The sequence below is a fragment of the Neopelma chrysocephalum genome, unplaced genomic scaffold (assembly GCF_003984885.1).
Source record: "Neopelma chrysocephalum unplaced genomic scaffold, ASM398488v2 Primary Assembly neopelma1_132, whole genome shotgun sequence".
Taxonomy (NCBI): domain Eukaryota; kingdom Metazoa; phylum Chordata; class Aves; order Passeriformes; family Pipridae; genus Neopelma; species Neopelma chrysocephalum.
The window spans coordinates 2,005,995-2,027,340 of record NW_020897794.1 but is presented as its reverse complement, the minus strand read 5'-3'; the positions used below and the strand labels follow the sequence as shown (position 1 = coordinate 2,027,340).

At 50.3% G+C, this 21,346-nt stretch overlaps 4 protein-coding genes across 6 annotated transcripts in view; 1 reads left to right on the top strand and 3 right to left on the bottom strand.

Moving 5' to 3' along the window:
- Positions 1-543: 543 nt before the first annotated feature.
- TNFAIP1 (TNF alpha induced protein 1) lies at positions 544-11,337 on the bottom strand. Its single transcript, XM_027698752.1, has 7 exons — positions 11,313-11,337; positions 8,962-9,281; positions 7,369-7,538; positions 6,286-6,375; positions 6,147-6,199; positions 5,455-5,650; positions 544-5,010 (listed from the first exon to the last, which is right to left on the bottom strand). The coding sequence occupies exons 2-7, from the start codon at positions 9,170-9,172 to the stop codon at positions 4,792-4,794; spliced, it is 939 nt and encodes a 312-aa protein (XP_027554553.1). The 5' UTR covers positions 9,173-9,281; positions 11,313-11,337; the 3' UTR covers positions 544-4,791.
- Positions 11,338-11,500: 163 nt separating this feature from the next.
- On the top strand, positions 11,501-13,540 carry IFT20 (intraflagellar transport 20). Its single transcript, XM_027698746.1, has 4 exons — positions 11,501-11,714; positions 11,909-11,994; positions 12,529-12,632; positions 13,109-13,540. The coding sequence occupies exons 1-4, from the start codon at positions 11,588-11,590 to the stop codon at positions 13,188-13,190; spliced, it is 399 nt and encodes a 132-aa protein (XP_027554547.1). The 5' UTR covers positions 11,501-11,587; the 3' UTR covers positions 13,191-13,540.
- A 722-nt stretch (positions 13,541-14,262) lies between these two features.
- Positions 14,263-17,453, bottom strand: TMEM97 (transmembrane protein 97). Its single transcript, XM_027698745.1, has 3 exons — positions 17,292-17,453; positions 15,789-15,933; positions 14,263-15,225 (listed from the first exon to the last, which is right to left on the bottom strand). The coding sequence occupies exons 1-3, from the start codon at positions 17,409-17,411 to the stop codon at positions 14,975-14,977; spliced, it is 516 nt and encodes a 171-aa protein (XP_027554546.1). The 5' UTR covers positions 17,412-17,453; the 3' UTR covers positions 14,263-14,974.
- A 1,905-nt stretch (positions 17,454-19,358) lies between these two features.
- The window catches only part of NLK (nemo like kinase), a 41,157-nt gene continuing 39,169 nt past the window's right edge, over positions 19,359-21,346 (bottom strand). For all 3 annotated transcript variants that reach the window (XM_027698742.1, XM_027698743.1, XM_027698744.1), the window contains one exon: positions 19,359-21,075. In XM_027698742.1, the coding sequence (XP_027554543.1) occupies positions 21,021-21,075 (55 nt within the window). In that variant the 3' untranslated portion in view covers positions 19,359-21,020. The remainder of the gene's footprint in view (positions 21,076-21,346) is intronic.

The following is a 21,346-nucleotide window of genomic DNA, read 5'->3' as shown; positions in this document are numbered from 1 at the left end:
GGGAGAGATATCCCGGGATGGGAGAGATATCCCGGGATGGGAGAGATCCAAGGGATGGGAATGATTCAAAGGATGGGAGAGAGATATCCCAGGATGGAAGTGATCCAAGGGATGGGAGAGATCCAAGGAAAGGGTGAGATCCAAGGGATGGGAATGATCCAAGGGATGGGAGAGATATCCTGGGATGAGTGAGATCCAAGGGATGGGAATGATCCAAAGGATGGGAGAGATCCGGGATGGAAGAGAGATATCCCGGGATGGAAGTGATCCAAGAGATGGGAGAGATCCAGGATGGGAGAGAGATCCAAGGGATGGGGGAGAGATCCAAGGATGGGAATGATCCAAGGGATGGGAGAGAGATCCCAGGGCACGGGAGTGATTCCCCGGCACACGGATCCACCCCAGCCGGTCCCTGTCCTATAATCCCAGCCTGGAGCTGATCCTGGCACCTGGACACACACAGGTGTCCCTGTGATCCCAAATCCATGTACAGCCACAGCACTTCTGGGCTTCAGGAATCCCAAATCACAGCTGGGGATCAAATCACAGGAGACAAAATATAACACTTTATTAAAAATTAGTGTTCCATTTAATGCACTGATAAAACACTTTAATCAACACCTAATTAATTACTGCATTAACTAAGTAATTTATCGGTAAGATTGACCCTAAAAAAGTTAAACATAAAAATAAAACAAAGACTGATGCTTTAAGAAAACAACCTGATCACAGAATGTCAGTTTAAACAAGATCAGCAGTCATACTTGCTGTACTCTGGGTACAAAATATTATAGAAATCCAAAAGAATCCTTTACTACTATTAAACAAATTAATACAACATCCCTCTGAGGTAGGGGAGGGTCTTATCACCACCTTATGAGACGAGGAGAAATTACAGATATACAGAAAACACATCCTGCTGTGTGTGCCCGAGGCAGTGACAGAGCTGGAGTGGGACTGGTGCCCACTCACCTCCCACAAACCCCAGAGCACCGGGGCTGGAGTTTGGCTGAGAAGGTCGAATGCCAAGGATTGTCAGAGGACACCATCTAACTGTGTAGGGCAGGGCCTGCTGGGCCAGACCCATCCAGCTCAGCCATGTTCATCAGTGCTGCCTCGAGGGAACTGGGTCTGAAAATTAAAAACCCCCAGGGAAAAAAATAATAAAATAAAAAAAAAGTCAAACCACGGTAAGTACTGCCCATTTCCAACGCAGCTCCCAGTGACAGCACTGGCCCCTGCAACGCCTTCCAGTCCCAGCCAGTTATTCTCCATTTTAACCAAGAACCACAGAAGATAAAAGTCGCTGGAGTGGAACATTGTGGCAGGATAAATGTCTGCTGTTCCAAAAACTAAATGTCAGGGTGAAGGTTAAGCAGTGAGTTCTGTCTCGGCGTTCATCAGCTGGAGCTGCTGCCTGCAGAGCTCTCTCCTCTAACACTGGTGCCTAATTAACACTGATCCTGAATATCTGTTCAGTCACTGAGGCACCTTCCCTGGACAAGGACCGAGGCTGTTGGCATTGCAGCCTTCAGCACAGGACTGGGCACGGATGGCAGGGAACAGCTTCCATTCATTGCCCCAGTCTGCCTGAATGCTCAAAGGTTTGCTTGAATTCAGGAGTCCTGGAAGAATGCCAGCTGATGCAGTCAGAATCCACACCCTATGGATTCTGACTGAGGCAAAAAGGCCTCTCCTTCCTCCCAAAGGCTACCCCAAATTCCCAGGCACCTCATTAACACACCTACTGGTGATGGTCTACATGGGAAACCACTACAAGTCTCAACTTGCAGACAAATGCATAAATTAGAAGCCAGTATTGTCCTTCTTCGTCTCTCTAGAGCCAGCAGAGAGGAGCCTCAGGCAGCACAGCCAGTGTTCCCTCAGCAATGGGCACTGCAAACCCACCAATGCTGCCTTTAAACTGCATCATCCTGCTCAGTGCTGCTGCTTCTCCTTACACCAGGTCATAAAAACATGTTCTGGAACAACCAGAATGTTCCTCTCAAAATAACTCACAGCCTTTAATCACAAAAAGGCTGATTAAGATGAGAATACAAAGCATGTGTTGCACCACGGAATTATCAGAACCTGCTGGTCAGAGACACCACATCCCCAGGCCACGATTTCGGTGTGAGGGACATTCAGTAACACCCTGTGCTGGAGCAGCTCCAGACCAGCAGGACTCTCAAGAGAAGCTACAGTGAAATAAAAAGGATATCTGCACATTTTTAAGCACATGCGTAACTGCTGACACTTCTTACTGAGATTCCACATTCCACAAGCACCAAGAAGTTCCTTTGCACTTGGCAGAAGATTCTCACAACCCAGATGGTTCTCAAAACATTTTGTTTTCAAGGTTAATTTAATCTAAATTCAAATCAGAAATTAATACTACTTGTTTGCTACGGGAGACGGGGACAGAAAACCAACTAAACCAAAACACAAGCTTTTCTCTGCTTCTTACACTGTAATAATTCACAAGTTGGATCCATTTCATTAATGACTCCTGGGAGCACAGAAAGCCTCTGGAGCAGCACATGGATCTGACACTCATTCTTTTTCACACCCTCCTTCCCATACCTGTCCTCCCCAGAGGAAATAAATGCAAATATGACATTTTTATGCTTATATCATTTTTAACACAGTTTTGCAAGGCTACCAGCATCACTCAATCTGTTAACATTCACTATGATAGTAGCAAGAAAAAAATAATACTAATCATTTTCCAAGAAACAAGTGCCACATGTGGATTTTAAATGGCAGCAGCCTTTGTTACAAGATGGAAAAAGCACAAGAGAATAAACTGAACCTATTAAGTGCAGCACAAAGACTCCATCACTGCAGCCTCTGCTGGTGGCTTCAAATTAAATACCATCAGTGGAGGGAAAAAATTTTAAAAATCCACGTCACACTCTAGCAGAATTAGAGAGAAATACCACAAAAATCTCTGTCCAAACTAATCCCAGCAGCTGTATTTCCCCTGGCACAACAGAATAACAGCTGGAAAACAAAAACTTACAGAGAGCAATATAAAAAGAGAAAAGGTTATAGAGTTTTCAAGAGGCCTTTCACAACAAGGCAGGTGCATCTCTGTGCAATGCTGCTTCCCGAACATGAGGAGAAAGAAGTGAACCCTGCCACGTGTAGAGGCCTGGCCAGGCAAGAAAATCCTGAAACTTTATAGCCATTAGTGTTTTCTTATTAACCCCCAGCAATTCTGTTTTCAAAAACCTAAATGAGTGCAGAGAATCTTTTTGTTTCCTCCCCTGCTTCCAGTACTCCCAAACCATCTACATCCCAATTCCATTTATGACCTCACTGTATATTAATTTGAGATTTTTTTCTTGCAGGCTTTTGCAGTAATTTCCTTTAAATCTTACAGGTAGATTTGGCACTGGTCAAAGCAGTTCAGGACCAACCCTCATGGAATCTGGAGCTTCCATGACCAAGTACAATATTGGAACACAAAAGCAGCATATCCAACATATCCATTGCTGCCAGTGGACAGCCAGCAGGAATAACCATTAATGACAGTGGTGAAACTGGAATATGCAACCTAGAGCTCAAACATACAAGCAAACATTTAAAAATACAGTAATGGCTTTTCATACTAAACTTGAAGCTGTTTCCAGAGACCCAATTTGCAGAGCAGACCTGACTCCAACCTCCTGAAGTGCCCTGTACAATCAGCACCCAGCCAAGCACTCAGGATAAAAGTGATTATTTCAGTTTAAAACCCAGTATAAGCCACCTCTCTCCTGTGCCCAAGGCCCCTTGCAGTTTCATGCTAGAACAAGATTTTCATGGCTGTTTTCTTTTCCACTTCAAGTTCTAAAAGGGATTTAAAACACAGAACTTGAATTCACATGATGTAGCCTTATAAAACACTGTTTAGCCTGTACCTCCCCAGCCACTGTAATTTTTCATCTGCTGCAGGAGGAAACTAATGTAAAAGCAATTCCATGGATTGTCCTTGTTTATATGAACAGGATTTCACTGTCACAAGCCTAAACAAGGGCAAACCTGCCACAATCTGCTCAAGTTTGCTGACTTGAAGCTTCTTCCCTCTCCACACCCATTTCTCCATCTCCCAGGACAAGTCATTACATACATATTTAAATTTTCAAAGACTTCTCATTTTTCACAAGGGGAGGTTGCTTGATGACTTGGCTCTTGTCACTTTGGGAGAGCTTGCCTCGGACTCGATGGCTTTTAAAGGGAGCTGTCCTGGAACACAAAGCTCTGCAGGTGCACTGAGGAAAGGGGTGGGAGAAAGCACACGTGCAGTGCACCTGACTGCTGGAGGCTGGCTGGCCAACCACTGCTCCTGGGGGTTAGCACAGGCAGTGTCTGCCAAGAGTAGCCACGTCCAAGTTCTCTCTTCAGTATCTCAATTTATAAACGTTCCATCATGCAGGACCCTGAAGGGGCAGGTGTCTGGAAAAGGCTTTTCAAACCAAGCCACCCCACTGCTCACAGGAGGTGGGAAACCGGCGAGTTGTTAGACAGGAAAGCAACCCCAAACTGAGAACCAGGGTCACAAATCTCACCCCTCCCCTGGCAGGCAGAGGGGACAGTCTGTAGGTAAAGCACGTGGTGCAGAACTCACAGCTCAGCTCTCCAAGCCTTCGGTGGTGCTCTGTGCCCACAAATGCCCGTTTGCTCGTGCAGGGAGCCGAGACGCCCAATGAAGATCGATGCCCAGAGCCCGAGTGATCCCTCCCTGCTGCCTGATCCTGCTCCAAGCACGCTGAGCCCAGCCTGGCCAAGGCCTGCCCTGGCTCAGCACTAGTGGCCGAGCTGGCGGTCGTCGTAGGTGCTGTATCTCTTGACGTGGATGCGGCGCACGCGCTCGCGCAGCTCGAAGCCCTCGTCGTCCTCGCTGTGCGACGCCTGGCTCCGGCTCCGGCTCGTGGCCTCCAGCAGGGAGTTATCAGGGACCCGGGGGGTTTCATACAGTAAGACATTTAGTGTTTCCTCATAAATCCGTGCCTCGGGGAATTCGACCTACAACAGACAGCACAGGGCCTGTTCTGATCCGCCCAGGCCAACGGGACCGGAACACAAACCCACACGGGAAGAGAGACTCGAGCCATAAAGAGACACATGTTACAAGGAGAGGGAAACAGAAATGAACAAAGCAGACTAATTCCTGGGAGAGGATTGCTCCCACCACCAGGCCACCTCCCTCACCTCTTCTTTTAGATTGTTCTAGATGGAAAAACAGTATCTCTGCTTCTTAATGCTGAACCCTGGTCACCTTGCCTGCACTGCTGGAAATCAGAAGTTAACTCCTAAATTTAGGGAAACTCTGTAGATTGACCATGCTAGCCATTCACTTAAGAGCTGGACTTGATGATCCTCGTGGGTCCCTCCCAGCTCAGAATGTCCTGTTTCTCTGGGATTCTGTGATTTCTACCCCGTAACAGACAGGTGGGGAAGCTCCATTACCTTGGTTTGCTTCTTCTCGGTGGCGTAGACGATGGAGGTGCAGCAGACCTCGGCCAGCTTGCGGCCCTGCCCGTAGAAGGACCAGCAGCAGATCTCATCCCCAATCACGTCCTTGATGAACAGGACTCTGCCGTTGAACCGCAGGGAGAGCTTGTCAAACAGCTCGATGTTCTTCAGCAGGTTGTCATCCGAGTTACTGAAACACAGCACCAAAAGTAGGAAGAGGATTTTTCAGCTGGCCATCTCTGCCCACTTTACACTCTGCTCCACCAGCTGTAAGCGTTGATCTAACTGCAGAATGCAAATAAGTAGTGACTCATTGTCATATGCTGCCAAGAAAAGAGGGGTAACGGCCCACTTCAGATACAAATACACTGCTCTGACCCCTGTGAGCCAACACACCAGCCTTCAGAGGTCAAGCTGTATAATTAATAACGACAGCACAATGTCCTAAGCAATTACATCAACCATTCACCACTCTCCTGACTGACACTGGAGGGGATCAAACCCCAGGCTCACTGCAGTTCTCTGGCTTGGTCACAGCAAAAGCCCAGAGTCAGTGTGTGCTGGAAGCAAAAACCCAAAGCCCACCCAAACCAAAAGCAGCCAAGTTGGGTCATCCATCATCTTCCTCCACTCCTGCAGTCAAAGGGAAACCTCCACAATACAGCAGGGAAAACAACCAGACATACCTGGTGTAGGAGTATTTATTGTTGCTTCTATTATAAAGCAGCTTAACAACGGGCTGTTGGGACAGAGAGAAAAGCAGAAAATGTAAGTTCTGTGTTTGAATACGTTCAGCATAAATTCATAGTTCTCAGGAGCAGTTACTTTCAGTGATGACTCTATCAGTCTCTCTTCCTCCTTCGGAGAGGTGATAATGGGGATGCTGCAGACTGGCTCATACAGGTCTTTCTTGTCCTGTTTTTAAAAAAAAGAAGAAAGAGGAAATAAGAGAGAAATGCTAAAGCCAACACTGCTGCTGCTGTCTCCTCCAGCCATGTTCTCAAATGCTGTGATGCACAGGAAAAAAGCCTCTGGGTTGCTATAGTAACCACATAGCTTACCTTGATCTGCAACCCAGAATCACAGCAGAGATTCCTCATCCCCAGAAGGCAGCACTAATTGAAATACTGGGATGCAGGTGGATGTCATCAGCTATAGCAAGGACAATCTCTAGTCATATTTGGTTTAAGTGGGTTTATTATTCCATCCTTTCTTGAAGAAAAAGATAGAGGGAGTTTGCACTAGTTTTAATCAGCTCAAAGCCCTGCAGTACAGAACATCAGCCACTGTGAGCTGAACACTTGGCAGAACAGGGTGTCACCAATGCGGCCTCAGCCCTTGGGACACAAAAGCCACAACCAAGTGTGTGCAGGACAAGCTGTGCCCCCGGATCCCTCTGGCAGCAAACTCAGAAAAGCTCCACAGCCAACATGGAAGCCTCAGAACATTCTGTTTGCAGAAGCCAGGTTTTGAATTCTAAGCCAGAAGGAAAAGTGCCAGTGTGGCTTTGCACTTCTTTCAGTGACACCAGTAGTATGTTGAACACAGTGTGTGAGGTATTCAGTAATTACTGAATTTTGTCCTGCAAGAAACATTCATTTCACAATTTTAAGACCAAGTTATATATATTGTCTCTAGGCTAACCTTACTAAAAGGTTTCTAAAATTTCTAAAAACCTTTAATTCTAAGAATTCTAAATTTCTAAAAACCTTTAGAAATTGGATCCTTGGGAGTTTCAAACCACCACACTAGGTAATATTTTCTGCTCTTTTATTTCACACCAGAGGAAATATCTTACACATCTCAGACTTGCTGCCATCTCTGAGGCCATGAAATAATCTCTGAAGTTATCTTAACTAAATTTTATAGGCAAATCACCCACAAAACACTTCACAGGCTGCTTCTTACCTGCAAGGCTGCTTGGCACATGTCCACTAAGCCCTGGATGAGATAGTATTTGGCTTCTGCCATCAACTCTTTGATCTCCTGCCTGTGTTTTGGAAGTGCAATTGTGTCATCTCGCAGATAGTTCAAAATTGTTCCAAAGTGCTTCCCACAACGGTCTATGAGGATCCAGCCTGAAAAATAACCAACACATTTCAGTCACCTCAGCACTAGAGGTAAGAAAAAGCTCCTTGCAGAGGTTAAATAAGCCTCAGGTTTCCTGAAACCACAAAGGACACTTCTCCCATCTCCCCCAGTAGAAGTCTCTGTGAGCAAACCGAAGCTCGTTCCAGAACAGAACCTGACAGTGGGACCCCTTTGGTACTGCCTGGATGTTCCCACTGCTTTCCAGCATCCCAAAAGCAAAGCCTGGAGATAAAAACACTCGGCTTCCAGCACAAGGCACAAAGTCTGCTGCAGGAACCAACCTGCAGTGCTGCACAGGCAGAAACTTCACACCAAGGAAGGACTAGAAGAGAGAATTCACAAATGTTTGTAATGAGTAGATTTAAGTTCTGTGGCCTAACCAGGAGGATTTGGCACTTTTCCAAACACATCTTGTGCTGCTGTTTGGAGTTAAAGAGAAAGAAGTGTCCTGAAGATGCTAAAAGGCAGACCAGCCCAGAAAACAGTGCAGGAAAAAAGCTGTTCTAGTCCCCAAAGAGGAGCAAAGAACACGACAGACGCAGCAGGAGGGAGCACAGAGGGGATGCAGCACAGGAAACAGTAGCAGACAGACAGTTCTTGCAATTTTACATCCCTGAAGTCACATTCCCCAGGAAACAGGATGTCTGACTGCTGCCAAACAACAGGAATGCACGCAGGCAGAGGACTTAATGCAGTGCCAAACCCTTTCCCATAACGTGGAAAGCAGATAAAAAAAGTGTTATTTTGGGACCTAGGTACAGAAAACAACCTAGGAAAGTAAGTTAAACCCCTGCTGGATTCTCACAGCTCCAGCTGGAGAACATGACCCTTGTTTTCCATTCAGGCTGAGGCTCTTACACAAAACTGCTTGTTCTGCTCTCTGTAATGTATCTGGGATTTGCGATGCCAACATCCTGTGTCCAGCTGGAGGTGACACACTGCCTGACTGACCCCAAACACCGTCACAGCACCATGAGCCACGAGTGAAACATGCTGCTGGCAGGAGGAAAAAAGGAATTTTCAACAGAGCAAGCCAGGTTATTCTGAGGCTTAAAGCTGAAAACTGCATGTCCCTCCCCATGTGCGCAGTTTGAATGATGCCACTGCACGATGTGACAGAAATGACAACCCACACACTGTCTGTTCAGTGTTTACAACACCACCAACAATCTGCTCAGACACTGTGAGGGCAGGAAAGAGGCCCAGCCCTTCCCTGGTTAATTTTGGTAACAAAAGAGCACATTTCTATAAAGCCCAAGGACTGCTGGCATCGATGGGAGCTGGCTGCCTGGCGTTCCAGGTCATTTTTGGAACACACCTTTCCCTACATCCTTAACAGAGCGCGGTCAAGATACTTTAAAAACCACCACCCAAACCCCAGTTGTTCTACAAAACTGCCAACAGTTTTACCTTCCTTGTCCGTGAGCACCTCCATCCTGCCGCTGAACATGGCCTTGAGCATGGTGTCGTGCCTGGTGAGCACCTGCACCGTGGTGTAGTACAGGGAGCCGCCCACGTTCAGCCGCACGTACTTGTTGCCCAGGCTGCCCCCCTTGAAGCCGCCGGCCTTGGGCTTGGGCCCCGCGCCGGGGCACAGGGCGAGGCACGTGTCCCCAGACATGGCCTTCTGGAGGTAGATGACGACCCTGCAGCGCGTGGGCCGGGCGGGCCCCGCCGTGGTGCTGCGGTCACGGGTCTGCCGGCGGGGACGGGGACGGAGCGCTCATCACCTGCGGGAAGAGCCAGAGCGGGCGGTCAGTGCTGACACAGGGATGGGCACGGAGCACTCATCACCTGTGGGAAGAGCCAGAGCGGGCACTCAGCACTCATCACCTGCGGGCAGAGCCAGAGCAGGCGGTCAGTGCTGACACAGGGTGGGCACGGAGCGCTCATCACCTGCGGGCAGAGCCAGAGTGGGCACTCAGTGCTGACACAGGGTGGGCACGGAGCGCTCATCACCTGCGGGAAGAGCCAGAGCAGGCACTCAGAGCTGACACAGGGTGGGCACAGAGCGCTCATGACCTGTGACAGAGCGGGCACTCAGCACTGACACAGGGTGGGCACGGAGCACTCATCACCTGCGGTCAGCACTGACACAGGGTGGGCACAGAGCACTTATCACCTGTGACAGAGCAGGCACTCAGCACTGACACAGGATGGGCACGGAGCGCTCATCACCTGTGACAGAGCGGGCACTCAGCACTGACACAGGGACGGGCACAGAGCACTCATCACCTGCGGGCAGCGCTGACACAGGGTGGGCACGAGACCGACTGGCACAGCCAGCAGACTGCCAAGGACACGGCCACACACGCTGTGACAAAACAACATGGAGCCGGTTTTCAGACAATTCCTGCAGTGACACAACCAGCCAAGTTATGGCCGTGCCACATTTCTGAAACTCCCCCAACTTCCCACAACTTCCTCTTCACCAACCCTGCAAACACCACACACCACTGGAGGCCAGGCCTCAACCCTGCTGGAATCCAGCTCCCCCCCAGCTTCCCGAAAGAACACAACACTCTGGGCAGAGCTGAAACACGCTGGAAGAGCTTCCTGCCCCTCCTGCAGCTGGGCTGTGTGTGCATCTCCCTGAGCAGGATTTGCTGACGTTGGTTTGACTTCTAACTGGAGACACAAATGTCTCTTCAAATGCCTCAACACTGAGAGGCTGGATCATTAACATTCCGGGTAACTCCTCTCACCCGAAACTCTCCTTCCTCCATCCTGGAACCCTGAACAGTCAATGTAGTTTTAATTAAAAAAAAATAAAAATTAACACCACTCCCCATCAAGTACATCCACTCTCTGGAATACCTGCCTCAAATAAACAGCTGGCCACGTATCACCTCTTCCTCTCCCCAGTCTCACATTCACCTTCTCATCCACAATAAGCTCAAAATGGAAACAAATAAAAGAATGAAACTCTGCCAGGCCACACCTGAAGTTCTCTAACCAGAAAAGTGCAAATACAAGTTTCTTACCTATCTTTCTTCTAGTACTTACTGTCTCAAAAGGTTTTTGCTGTTGTTTTTCTTCGGGGTTTTTTTTCTGTTGTTTTTTCTTTGTTGTTTTTTCTTAAACTCTTTCAGACTACAGATACCTCCCTCTCTCTGTTCTGTGCTTGTGGCACACGAGTGACCTTTATAAATAAATATACCACCTGTTAACTCCAGTGCTCTTCTCCCTGCATCCCTCTTCCTTCTTACCCCACCTCAGCTTTCAACAGAGAAAAGCCCCACAACCACCCATCAGTACAATGAATTACTTGGCAGCTACAACGGTGTCTCAAAATTGCCCTAGACCGGAAGAACTGCTGAACTTAGACCTAAAACACAACGTTATTCTGCAGTTCCTAATTAATAACTCCCTTATTACAACTAAGCAGATGCTACAAGCGATGTCTGTTGGGGAGCTGTGGGGCCTTTGCTGCACAAACAGCCCCGAGACCTTCAATCACCCGCTTTGACACGGCAGAGAACTCCCAGAGAACTCCCCACGTCCCTCAGTCCTGCCCCGCGTGGGAACAGGGAACAGCCCCCGCTCGGCACCGCCGGGACAGGAACAACCCCGACCCGGCCCGGGCACAGCGGGGCCGCCCGCACCGGGGCCGGGGAGGCGAACACGGCAGGGCCCGGCAGCAGGGGCCCGGCAGCGGGAGCCCGGCCCCGGCCCCGGCCCCCGCACCCGCACCCGCACCCGCACCCGCACCCGCACACGGCCCCCGGCCCCCGGCCCCCGGCCCCCGGCCCCGCGCTCACCCCGCGGCCGCCCCTCAGCCCCGGCCCGGCCGAGCCTCGTCCCGCCCCGGGAAGCGCCGGCCCGGAAGAGCTTCCGCAGCTCCCGGCGGGCCCCGCGCGGCGGAGGCGGGGCCGGGGCCGGGCCGGGGGTGTGCGGAAGGGCTGCCCTGAGGATCCGCCCTGAGGATCCGTCCTGAGGAGCTGTCCCGAGGAGCTGTCCCGGGGCGCTCGGAGGGGCCGGGAGGTGTTGTGAGGACCGTCCTGGGCCGCTCGGAGGGGCCGCGGTCCCGGCCCCGATGGCGCAGGCGGCGCTGGGCTCGGCGGGGCTGCACTTCGACGAGCTGAACAAGCTGCGGGTGCTGGAGCCCGAGGTGGCGGCGCAGACGGCGCAGCTCCGCGAGGAGTGTCGGGCCTTCGTGGACAGTGAGTCCCGCCCGGCCCCCGGGTACTGCAGGGCTTCCCTCTTTTCTTGCCCCTTTTATCTGGCTCCGAGGAAAATCTTAAAACGTGGCTGTTTACAGTAAACTCTATAAACATAAGCTATGCCACGAAGCGGAAGCGTTGCTCCTCTTTAGGGCTGTTCTGGGTGTCACTTGCCAATCTCTTCTTCTTTGCAGAAACAGCAGAATTTCAGAAAATAGTGGGCAGCTTGATTGAGCTCGTTGACCAACTGGCCAAAGCTGCAGAAAATGAGAAGATGAAGGTACTGTGCGGTTAATTCCTGGGTTCTCGTGTGCTCTGCCCTGCCCTGTGTAAAAAACCAGCTCTGTCCCTCCCTCCCTGTACAGCAGAAGCAGCTTTTCCCTGTCAGCGTCCTGCTGGCATTCCCGTGGGACTAACTGGGCCTTTTTAATTGGCATCAATGTCTAGAAGCCTGTGACATTGTCACGTTACTCCTGCGTGTCACAGTTCTGCTCTTCCTGCTTGTCGATATTTCTGCACTTAAACAGAACCTGTATTTTTTAATCGCTCCTTTTACTGGTAGAACTTAGTCCTCAAGAGGCAGGAGAAGCCTCTGGCAGCCAGAGCTTGTCTGGAGCAGTGCCCACTTTGTGTGTTTGGAGGAGTCAGTGACTTTGTTCCCCAAAGGCCTCACCCCGCCCAACCCCTCAGGATCACAGGGTCACCCTCCCTTACTGCTGGCACGGCTGAAACGCCTCAGAATCAACCTGCTGGGAGGGAAAGGGGCTAAAAAAAATTAACAAAACCCTCAGCACATCCCACCCTCTCCTGCCAGGCCATCGGGGCACGGAACCTGCTGAAGTCGATCGCAAAGCAGAGGGAGGCTCAGGAGCAGCAGCTCCAGGCTTTGATAGCCGAGAAAAAGATGCAGCTGGAAAGGTGAGGTTTGTGCTCAGCACTGTGGGGAGTTGTGCAGGCTGGGAGGGCTCAGGGCTGACCCCCGTGGGACCCTCAGTGGGTTCAGACAGTCCCACCTGCAGCGAAGGTGTGTCCTGCCCAGAGCACGCGTGGACAATGTGCCACAGGCCTGGACTCACCTTCAGGCCCTGCAGTGAACCAAAGCAGGTTCCTCCCTGAGGCCTCGGGGGCTGAACAAAGGGAGGCAGCACGAGGTGGGCAGTGCAGAACCCAGCACATCTGTAACAGCCTTGAGAGCTGCAGTGTGACAGTGGGAGGGAGCCCAGCTGCCCTCCCACAGCCTGAGGGGCTGCACTGACCCCCCTCCCACAGCCTGGGGGGCTGCACTGACCCCCTCACACAGCTTGGGGGGCTGCACTGACCCCCCTCCCACAGCTTGGGGGGCTGCACTGACCCCCTCCCAGAGCTGGGGGCCTCTGACCATTTCTCTCCTGCAGGTACCGGATCGAGTACGAGACCCTGTGCAAAGTCGAAGCGGACCAGAATGAATTCATCGACCAGTTCATTTTCCAGAAATAGAGGATTTTAAGATAAAAAAACCAGCTCACTTGGAAACTTGACCATTCCAGAATCTTGAGAATTTCAGAAATATGCAATTTCCACTGTGCAGGAGTGCAGATGGTTTGTGCAGTGGAGGGGCTTTACCTGGTGTGAATGTCCCAGCCGTGGCAATAAGGGGGGCTGACAGCTCACAGCTGCACACACTCTTCTGGCCTTTGATTTTATACCAGTTTTGTACAGTCAGTAGTTCTAATTCAAATTACAGTTGAATTAATGCTACTGGTGCTCTGTTGTGTCTCTTTTTGAACTTTACAGCTCTTTCAAAGAAATTGGGAAATAAATTATTGTTCTCAGACTTTCTGGCTGTACCAGAAGTAGTTGCTCCTGCTCTGTTATTTTTCAGCTTAAAGGTTTACAACTCCCTGGACACTCTCAGTGGTTTTCCACTTTCTTTGTGTCTGTAAAGACACCACACACAAGCAGCAGTAACTTGGATCTACGTTGCCCACATTACTCTCTATAGAATTAAAAAAAAACTACAGAAATCTATGATTTCCAGAACACATCAATTACAGACACACAAAAAACCCAGAAACTACGTGAGAATTAAGAACTTTGAACTGTTCCTGAGGAATGTCCTTTCAGGAGTGTCATAACATGAGAGCTGAATTCTTTCATGGGCATTATTAGGATGGAAACCATTCCAAGTGTCAGTGACACCAGGAGTACAGAACTATAAACTACAAACACAAATGTGAACTCAGGCCTCCTGCTGAAGTGCAGACAATGTGTTTTGTGTCTGTCTTTAGGGAACCCAGTATGGAAATGTGGCTCGTTCCAAAGCCTGGAGAAGGCTTACCTTTGACACAGTGAAGTCCTGAAATACTGAGCAGCTCCACAGGGCCCTGTCACCTCTCACCAGGCTCCAAGTGTTCTTGCAGATCAATGGGAAACTTAAAAAACCCCCAACCACCCCAGAATTTCTATCAGTTGATGTAATTCATGCATAGATTTACTCTGTGAATTCTCTACCATCTCAGGGTCACTGTAAGTTCCTTTCAGCCTTTCTGTGAAGAAGATTAAATGCAGGTTATTGCAGGTAGTTATTTATTTCCATACTATAAATGATTTCAGGGAAGCGAGAAATTTGCAATTCCTTGTTTACAATTCCTGAAGTACTTCAAAATCCTCTAGGCAATATTCCTCATTCTCAAAGGTAACTTTAAGTATCATAAATCCAGAGTTTGGCACATTTACCACCGATCAGACATTAATTAATCAAAATGAAGCAGAGCAAAGGCAGGGAAATTTCAGAGGAAGGGGTGAGGAAGTTAAGAATCAGGATATGATTGGAAACGTTTCAGAAGCACAGCTTTGCAAATCTGGGTGTAATCATTGGGGGAGTCTGCAGAATATGCTGTTGGAAGACAGATTTCCTACTTTAGTGGTTTCCAAACAGTCATCTTGGAGAAGGGGAACTCGGAAGAACAATACCAGCTGCAGTGTGAGCGTTGCCCTCACAGTTACACATCAAGGGTTACGAGTCCATTTTCCTGGAGAGGCCCCGCACAGACCCCACCCCAGAGGCCCCGGGGGTCTCTGGCCCAGCCTCTGGCAGAGCTGTTTGTGGTGGGAGCAGAGCTGTGCACTCAAACCAATTCCATTTTCCCTGGCAGCAGCCAGTGCCCTGGCAGGAGCTGCTGCAGCCAACACCAGAGGGATGTTTGTCCCACAGGACTCCGTGAGCGCAGGGTTGGAACCAAATCCAGGGCAGGAGTGGTGGGTACGACTTCCAGAGGGGGCTACTTCCTTTTTCTCTTCTCCACGTGTTTGTAGTGGGGGTTGCAGAGCATGGTGAACAGGATCAGGAGGGGGATCAGCAGGTAGGGCAGGTATATAGAGAGCAGAACGAGGCGCTCACGCAGCGTCTCAGGGCCCACGTGCTCCGACTTGGAGAAGTCGTGGAACAGGATGTGGGCCAGGATGGCAAACAGAGTGGTGGCCACGTGGGTGGAGTAGATAATGGCAGGAGTCCTGATCCACCTGCAACCACCTGCACAGAAGCAGAAAGGAAAATGCATTGAAGTATTTTTGAAACAAGCAGAATTCTGAGGCTTTCAACTTCACAGAACATTGACTGCTGCCTCTCTGCCAGGGTCAGCCATCACTCAGGCTGAACAGGTAGCACAAAAAAACCTAAGTACTAGTAGAACCCAGAAATTTCTCTCCCTTGATGGAAATTCAGAACAAAGGGGTGATCCTGAAAATTTTAAAGTAACAAAACGAGTACACAGGCTTGACCCAGACCTTTATCTCCCCTGGAAGTGTGCCAGATGTCAAATGCTAATCACACAAATGGCTGCACCTGACAAGGGCCTGCAGTCACAAAGTCTTGTGTCTGACAGACTTTATTCTGTGCTGCTTTCCCAGGTAAAATGTGCCATGAGAGCGGCCCAGTGCTTGTGGCACACTCATTGTAGGGGCTGTGACAGCCCAGCCCTCCACGGGGTACATCCCTCAAACTGCTCGAGGCTGATGCAGAAACCTTCTCTGCTGCCCCAAAAGCAGGAGTTGTGCAGAAGAGCTCCCAGGACGTGCCCCTGGTTCCATACCCACCCTTGAGGAAGGCGTAGGCGGCGACGGGGAAGAACGGCAGCTGCAGAAAGGCCTCACAGTAGATGAAGGCCTTGAACCACTCCGGGGGCTGCAGCATCATGGGGTCCCTGAAGGCAGTTGCATACTGCTGCAACAGGTCTGTCAGCTTAGGGAAACCAAAACAACACATTCTGTCACTGAACAGCAACCTCAGCACGGCAAAGACTGTGATTCTCAACTGGATGAAGCCACCAGTGCAATGGGAAAGCAGAGAGATCCCACCCTGGCACATGAGGATTTGTACTGCAGTTTAAACAGGGACTATATTTACAGAATTAAGTCTGTATTAAATTTGCACTACAGGCAATTTTAGGATTACTTCTGCACTAAGTACAGTTTCCAAAAACTACTCCTGAAATACGATTTCCTATCAGAAAAAACCCAAACCACAAAAATCTGCCCCTTGACACTCGTAGCTCTGATTTCCCTCCCTCTGCAGAGCTCTGCTGGTGCCAGCCCAGGGGGGGCTCTCTGTCTGAGTGAGGGGTGAGCCCCCAGCCCCCCCAGGTCCTGCCCAGCCCAGTGGGCTCTGGGGGCTCCTCCTCCAGGGCTGGAGAGGAACAGCTCTGGAACAGCTCTCCCTGCTGCCCTGGAACAGCTCCATCCAAGGATTTGGGCTCAGGGACTTGCAGTGAGTTTCCACGACAGAAATGTAAACTCCAGCATGGCCCCGCGTTGGACTTTGAACAGGGGGATATCAATTGGGATCTGCTGGTTAACTATTAATTGAAAGCGGTGCCTACATTGGAGTAAATTCTCCAGCGATTCTGATGGCAAAAACCACGTCACCAATTGTGAGGCTCCAACAGCAGGTGACAGCCGCCTTCACCCCGACCATGAGGGCTGAGCTAATTATCAGCCATCCAGCTGTGGCTTGAATTAACTTCACGATGCTTATTGTCTTTGACGATTTTGTTCAAAATCCAGCAAACCAGAGATTTTAACCCACAAATTCTGTCGCTGGGGTGCCTGCTGCTGCGGCGGCAACATCTCCCCGGTAGGTTTTTGGCAGGGATTGGAGGAAACCTCAGGATCCGAGAGCGCCCGGCCCCGCCCGGGGCACGTGGCACCAGGGCCAGGGGGGCACCGCGGGGACAGGACGGGGCGGTGGCAGCTGTGAGACACCCAGCGCCGGTTCCGCGGGGAGATCAGTGACCCCCGGGCGCCGGGGACACGGCCCAGGCCCAGCCCCGGCCCCGCTGAGCGCCCCGTCCCCATCGCCGCTCCCGCTCCCGTGTTCCCGTTCCCGCTCCTCCCCGATGAATGACCCGGCTGTGATTCATCCCGTGGGCAGCGGCCCCGCCGCGTCCCAGCCGCTCCCTCACGCACGTTCACCGCGGTTCCTCTCTCCCCCCCTCACGTCCCCACAGACGCGGCTCGGCAAAAGCCGCCCCCGGCCCCGCCAAACCCGCGGATGCTCCGCGGAACGAGCCCCGGCGCGGCCCCCCCCCCGGCCCCACTCACGGCCCGCGGGGGGATCCCGGCGGGCAGCAGCGGCTGGAGGTCGATCAGGGCCGTGATCGGGATGTGCGAGAGGAAGTAAAGGGCGAAGAGCCGCTCCCGCCACCGCGGAGCCGCCGCCATCGCCGGGACACGCCCACGGACACGCCCCCCGGAGACGGGGACACGCCCACGGCTGGGGGCACGCCCCCTTGAGGCAAGGACACGCCCATCTGTGCCGGGCCACGCCCACCTGGCCACGCCCACGCCCCCCGCTTCCCCTCCCCGTTTTCCCTTTTCCCATTTTCCCGGTTTCCCCGTTTCCCGGGAATCGCGGGATCGCAGCGCTGCCGGTACCGACACCCCCCATCCTGCCCCCGCCGCTCCCTCCCGGGGCCGCATCCAGAGGCTGTTCCTCGTGCTCCCGCCAGAGATAAACCCACGTCTTCCCGCATCCAGCGCGTCCTTCCCCGCACGCTCTCGCCCTACAGAGCTCAAACGCTCCCCATGTCCCGTCCCAGCCCAGCCGGGTCCCGCAGCACACGCGGAGCGGGGATCCATCACCTGCCTGCACTGCCGGTGCCCATGGATCGCACGGCTCTGGAGGATCCCATGGATCGCACGGCTCTGAGCATCCCATGGATCACACGGCTCTGAGGATCCCATGGATCGCACAGCTCTGGAGGATCCACACCCGCGCAGGGATATGGAGCACACGGAACAGAAGCTCCTGCCAGGTTATAGCCCACAGAAGAATATTAAAGGTTACGGAGACCAAACGGTCCCAGGGTCTCGCGACTCCGCTGCTGGAAAAAATCCAGGGTAAAACAATTAGAGAACTTGCCCCCCAGGAAATCCCAGAACGGCCACTTGGGGCTCCCTCCCACCAGGAAACTGCCCAGTCCCACATCCCCTGCTGATAAACCGGCTGGAGGAGGAAAGCAGAGATTCCACAGACTGCTTCCAATCAGTCACTGAACTTCACCAGGAGATGGATTTTAGCCACTTACTGTTCCAGCACTGGCCTCGACAGCTCCTCTGCTCGGTGTCACAGTGCACACACAGGGCTGGGCCTTCTCACCCTCAAATGCTCCTCTGACACTTTGTGAGCAGCTCCTTTGTGAGTTCTCCTTTGCCCCCAGCACTGGTCCCTTCCCAAGGCACAGGCCATACAAGGAGACACAGCACTGTAGTGACAGAGCTTAAAACCTCTGATGACAACTGTAATTCGTTTGACATCGAGATCAGCAAAGCTTAAAACTGATTAAAATGCAACTCTGATAAACCTCAGGCCAGGTTTTCCCCTGGCTGGGAAGGAAAGCAGCTCTTGGGATGGCTCCCATTGCCATCACATTCCCCTGGGTGCTCCCTGGCACTGGAACTGTGTCTGTCCAAGGGCTCAGGGGAACATTCCCTCCACTGCCACTGACTCACAGCAAACACAGCAAATGCAGGTCAGGCTACAGAAAACACTCCCAGCAGTGTGGTTTGCACACATTTGTACACACAGTTTTAGTCACACCTTGTGCCAGTGCTAATCCACATCCTGCCCAGACACCTTGCAAGGTAAAGGTCCCCAAGACCTTTTATTCTTTTTATGTTTATGGGCAAGATTCACCCAGAGACCTCAAGCAATTGGCTCCAAACAATCCCCTGTGCCCAAAGTGTATGTGCCACGTGTGGCAGGGGCTCACACCCTGTCCCTGCCCTGGCACACCACAGACTGCAGCTGTGTTCCTGCAGCTCCACTGCACCCTTTGCATCAGGACTGCAGAGAGCAGGGAAAGGGCTTTGTGCTGAAAAACTAACGGGTGCTTTGCAAACTAAACAAACCCAGAGCTGCCTGGAGGTCTGACCCCTCCCAGGACAGCTCAAGTCAATCAATCATTTGATTTATCAGCGAGTTCAGCCCTTACCCAGGATCAGGCTGAGAGAGCAGGTGAGTATTGTGTCTAATAAGTCATATATGTGTCCACATACGCCCAAACCAGGATGTTACAAAGTCTTTTTACTCATCTTGTTAATCAAGATTGTAACAATCCCCTCTCAAACGCAGGTGGGGGATCAGGCAGAAATAACAACAGCCACCGCTGCGGTTTCAAATGTCACATTTAATGTTTTCACCACTGTACTCCAAATCTACATTTTACAAAGTGACCAGCAAGTGTGCCACATTAACTGACCAACCTCTGAGATTTTACCTTTCATACCAGTGTCTTCTGGGGCTCGTTAATTAAACACGTTTCTCATTCAAGTGAATTGAAATGCTTCCGTTGGTTTTATTCTCAGGAGCCTCATAAAAAACAAAGATATTGCACCATCTTTGTTCAGTTATTCAATGTTTGTCTCTTTCACAGCAAATAATTACTTCATTGAAGTTAAAACTTCCAAACATAACTTACTAATAGTCTCCAATTCCAGCTCAGATCACTCTTGTTGAAAATACTCTGCTAAATACAGATAACTTACAATAACTTTAACAGTTAATTGTCCATAACAAACACCACGGTTCCTCTCCAGACCAAGGCTCAAATTTTAAGACCACCCTTTAGTATTCCTTTGTACAGGTGAAAAACAGTCTTCAATTTTCTAGTCTTGTTTTAAATACAAAAGTTGGAAGGGACATTCAAGTTTCAAGTCTCCACACTGAACTTAAAAAAAAAAAAATCATGTGGAGGTAAACAAACCAAGTTGTATACTCCAGGAGGTAGAGGCCTTCAATTTGTGTTCATATATACATATGCACAGAATTCAGTGTTCCAACAGAAAAAGAATTAGCCAAAAAGTAATAAAAGTTATTTACTACTGTGACATTTCAAGACTTCCACAGCTTTGCCTAAAGACACAAACACAATTAACAGAATTCCCTATGTGCTTTTTTTTTTTGTCCTTTTCTTTTTTTTTTCTCTCAACTGTCCAGTGCAGGAAAAAGTTCTCACAAAATTTCACAGACCTAAAATGTGCAAGCTAGTTTCTCTCTATACAGCAATGATGTCAGGGATCTCTGAAATTAGCTCATAAATGGAATTATTTACACACATAGAAGATGCATGCTGGGGGGTTTTATGTAAGAAAGAGCAGAAAAACTTCTAATAAAAATAGATTAAATATATATATATATTTATACTGGGTAAGGAAACAGAAGTTTCGTCTCTCCTAGTCACAAACTCATTCTCTCTACTCACAACATTTGATTTTAGAACAGCACACATCACCATCACAGCTCTAGTGAGAAGCTATTTATAGGGTTTGGGCATCAGGGGACGTGGCCACTTCCCGTGGTCACAGCCCCCCAAAGGGACTTCATGATTGGTCGCAGTCAAGTTTTCTGTATTCCTTAGTTTTAGAAAACCCAAAATCTCCAGGAATGGCTCAATATCAAAATGTATGTCTATCTGTTTGTACAATCTCACTTCAATTAAAAAAAAAAGAAAAAAGGAAAAGAAAAAAAGAAAAAACCTCCCCGAATTTGGTTCAATTCTGTTTGTTCTGAGCTGAGCCATCACAGCTGCACTAGAATTCATAAAACACGTGCAACTCTGGGTAAAATATTTTCTTCTAAAAGCACAACCACTTTACAAGATTAAAAGTCTAGTACATTTCTAAATATTATTCATATTGTACAAGTAGTGGTTGTTATTTTAAAACTTCATTAGTAAAATTACAGTACAAGCATGATTAACCTCCAGAATTGCAAATCCCAGACTCCAGTGGAAAGCTACATTACATCTTCAGTAGTACGAGGGCTCCACGTCACTCCCACACCAGCGGAGACGGCGGCATCTCGGAGGGCTGGGCGACCGTGGAGCTGCAGGAGGGACACACATGGTCAGGAGGGACAGACAGCCAGGGAGGGACACACACAGGCAGGGAGGGGGACAGACAGTCAGAGAGGGACACACACAGTCAGAGAGGGACACACACAGTCAGAGAGGGACACACACAGTCAGAGAGGGACACACACAGCCAGGGAGGGACACACACAATCAGAGCAGGGACACACACAGTCAGGGAGGGGGACACACAGTCAGAGAGGGACACACACGGTCAGGAGGGACAGACAGCCAGGGAGGGACACA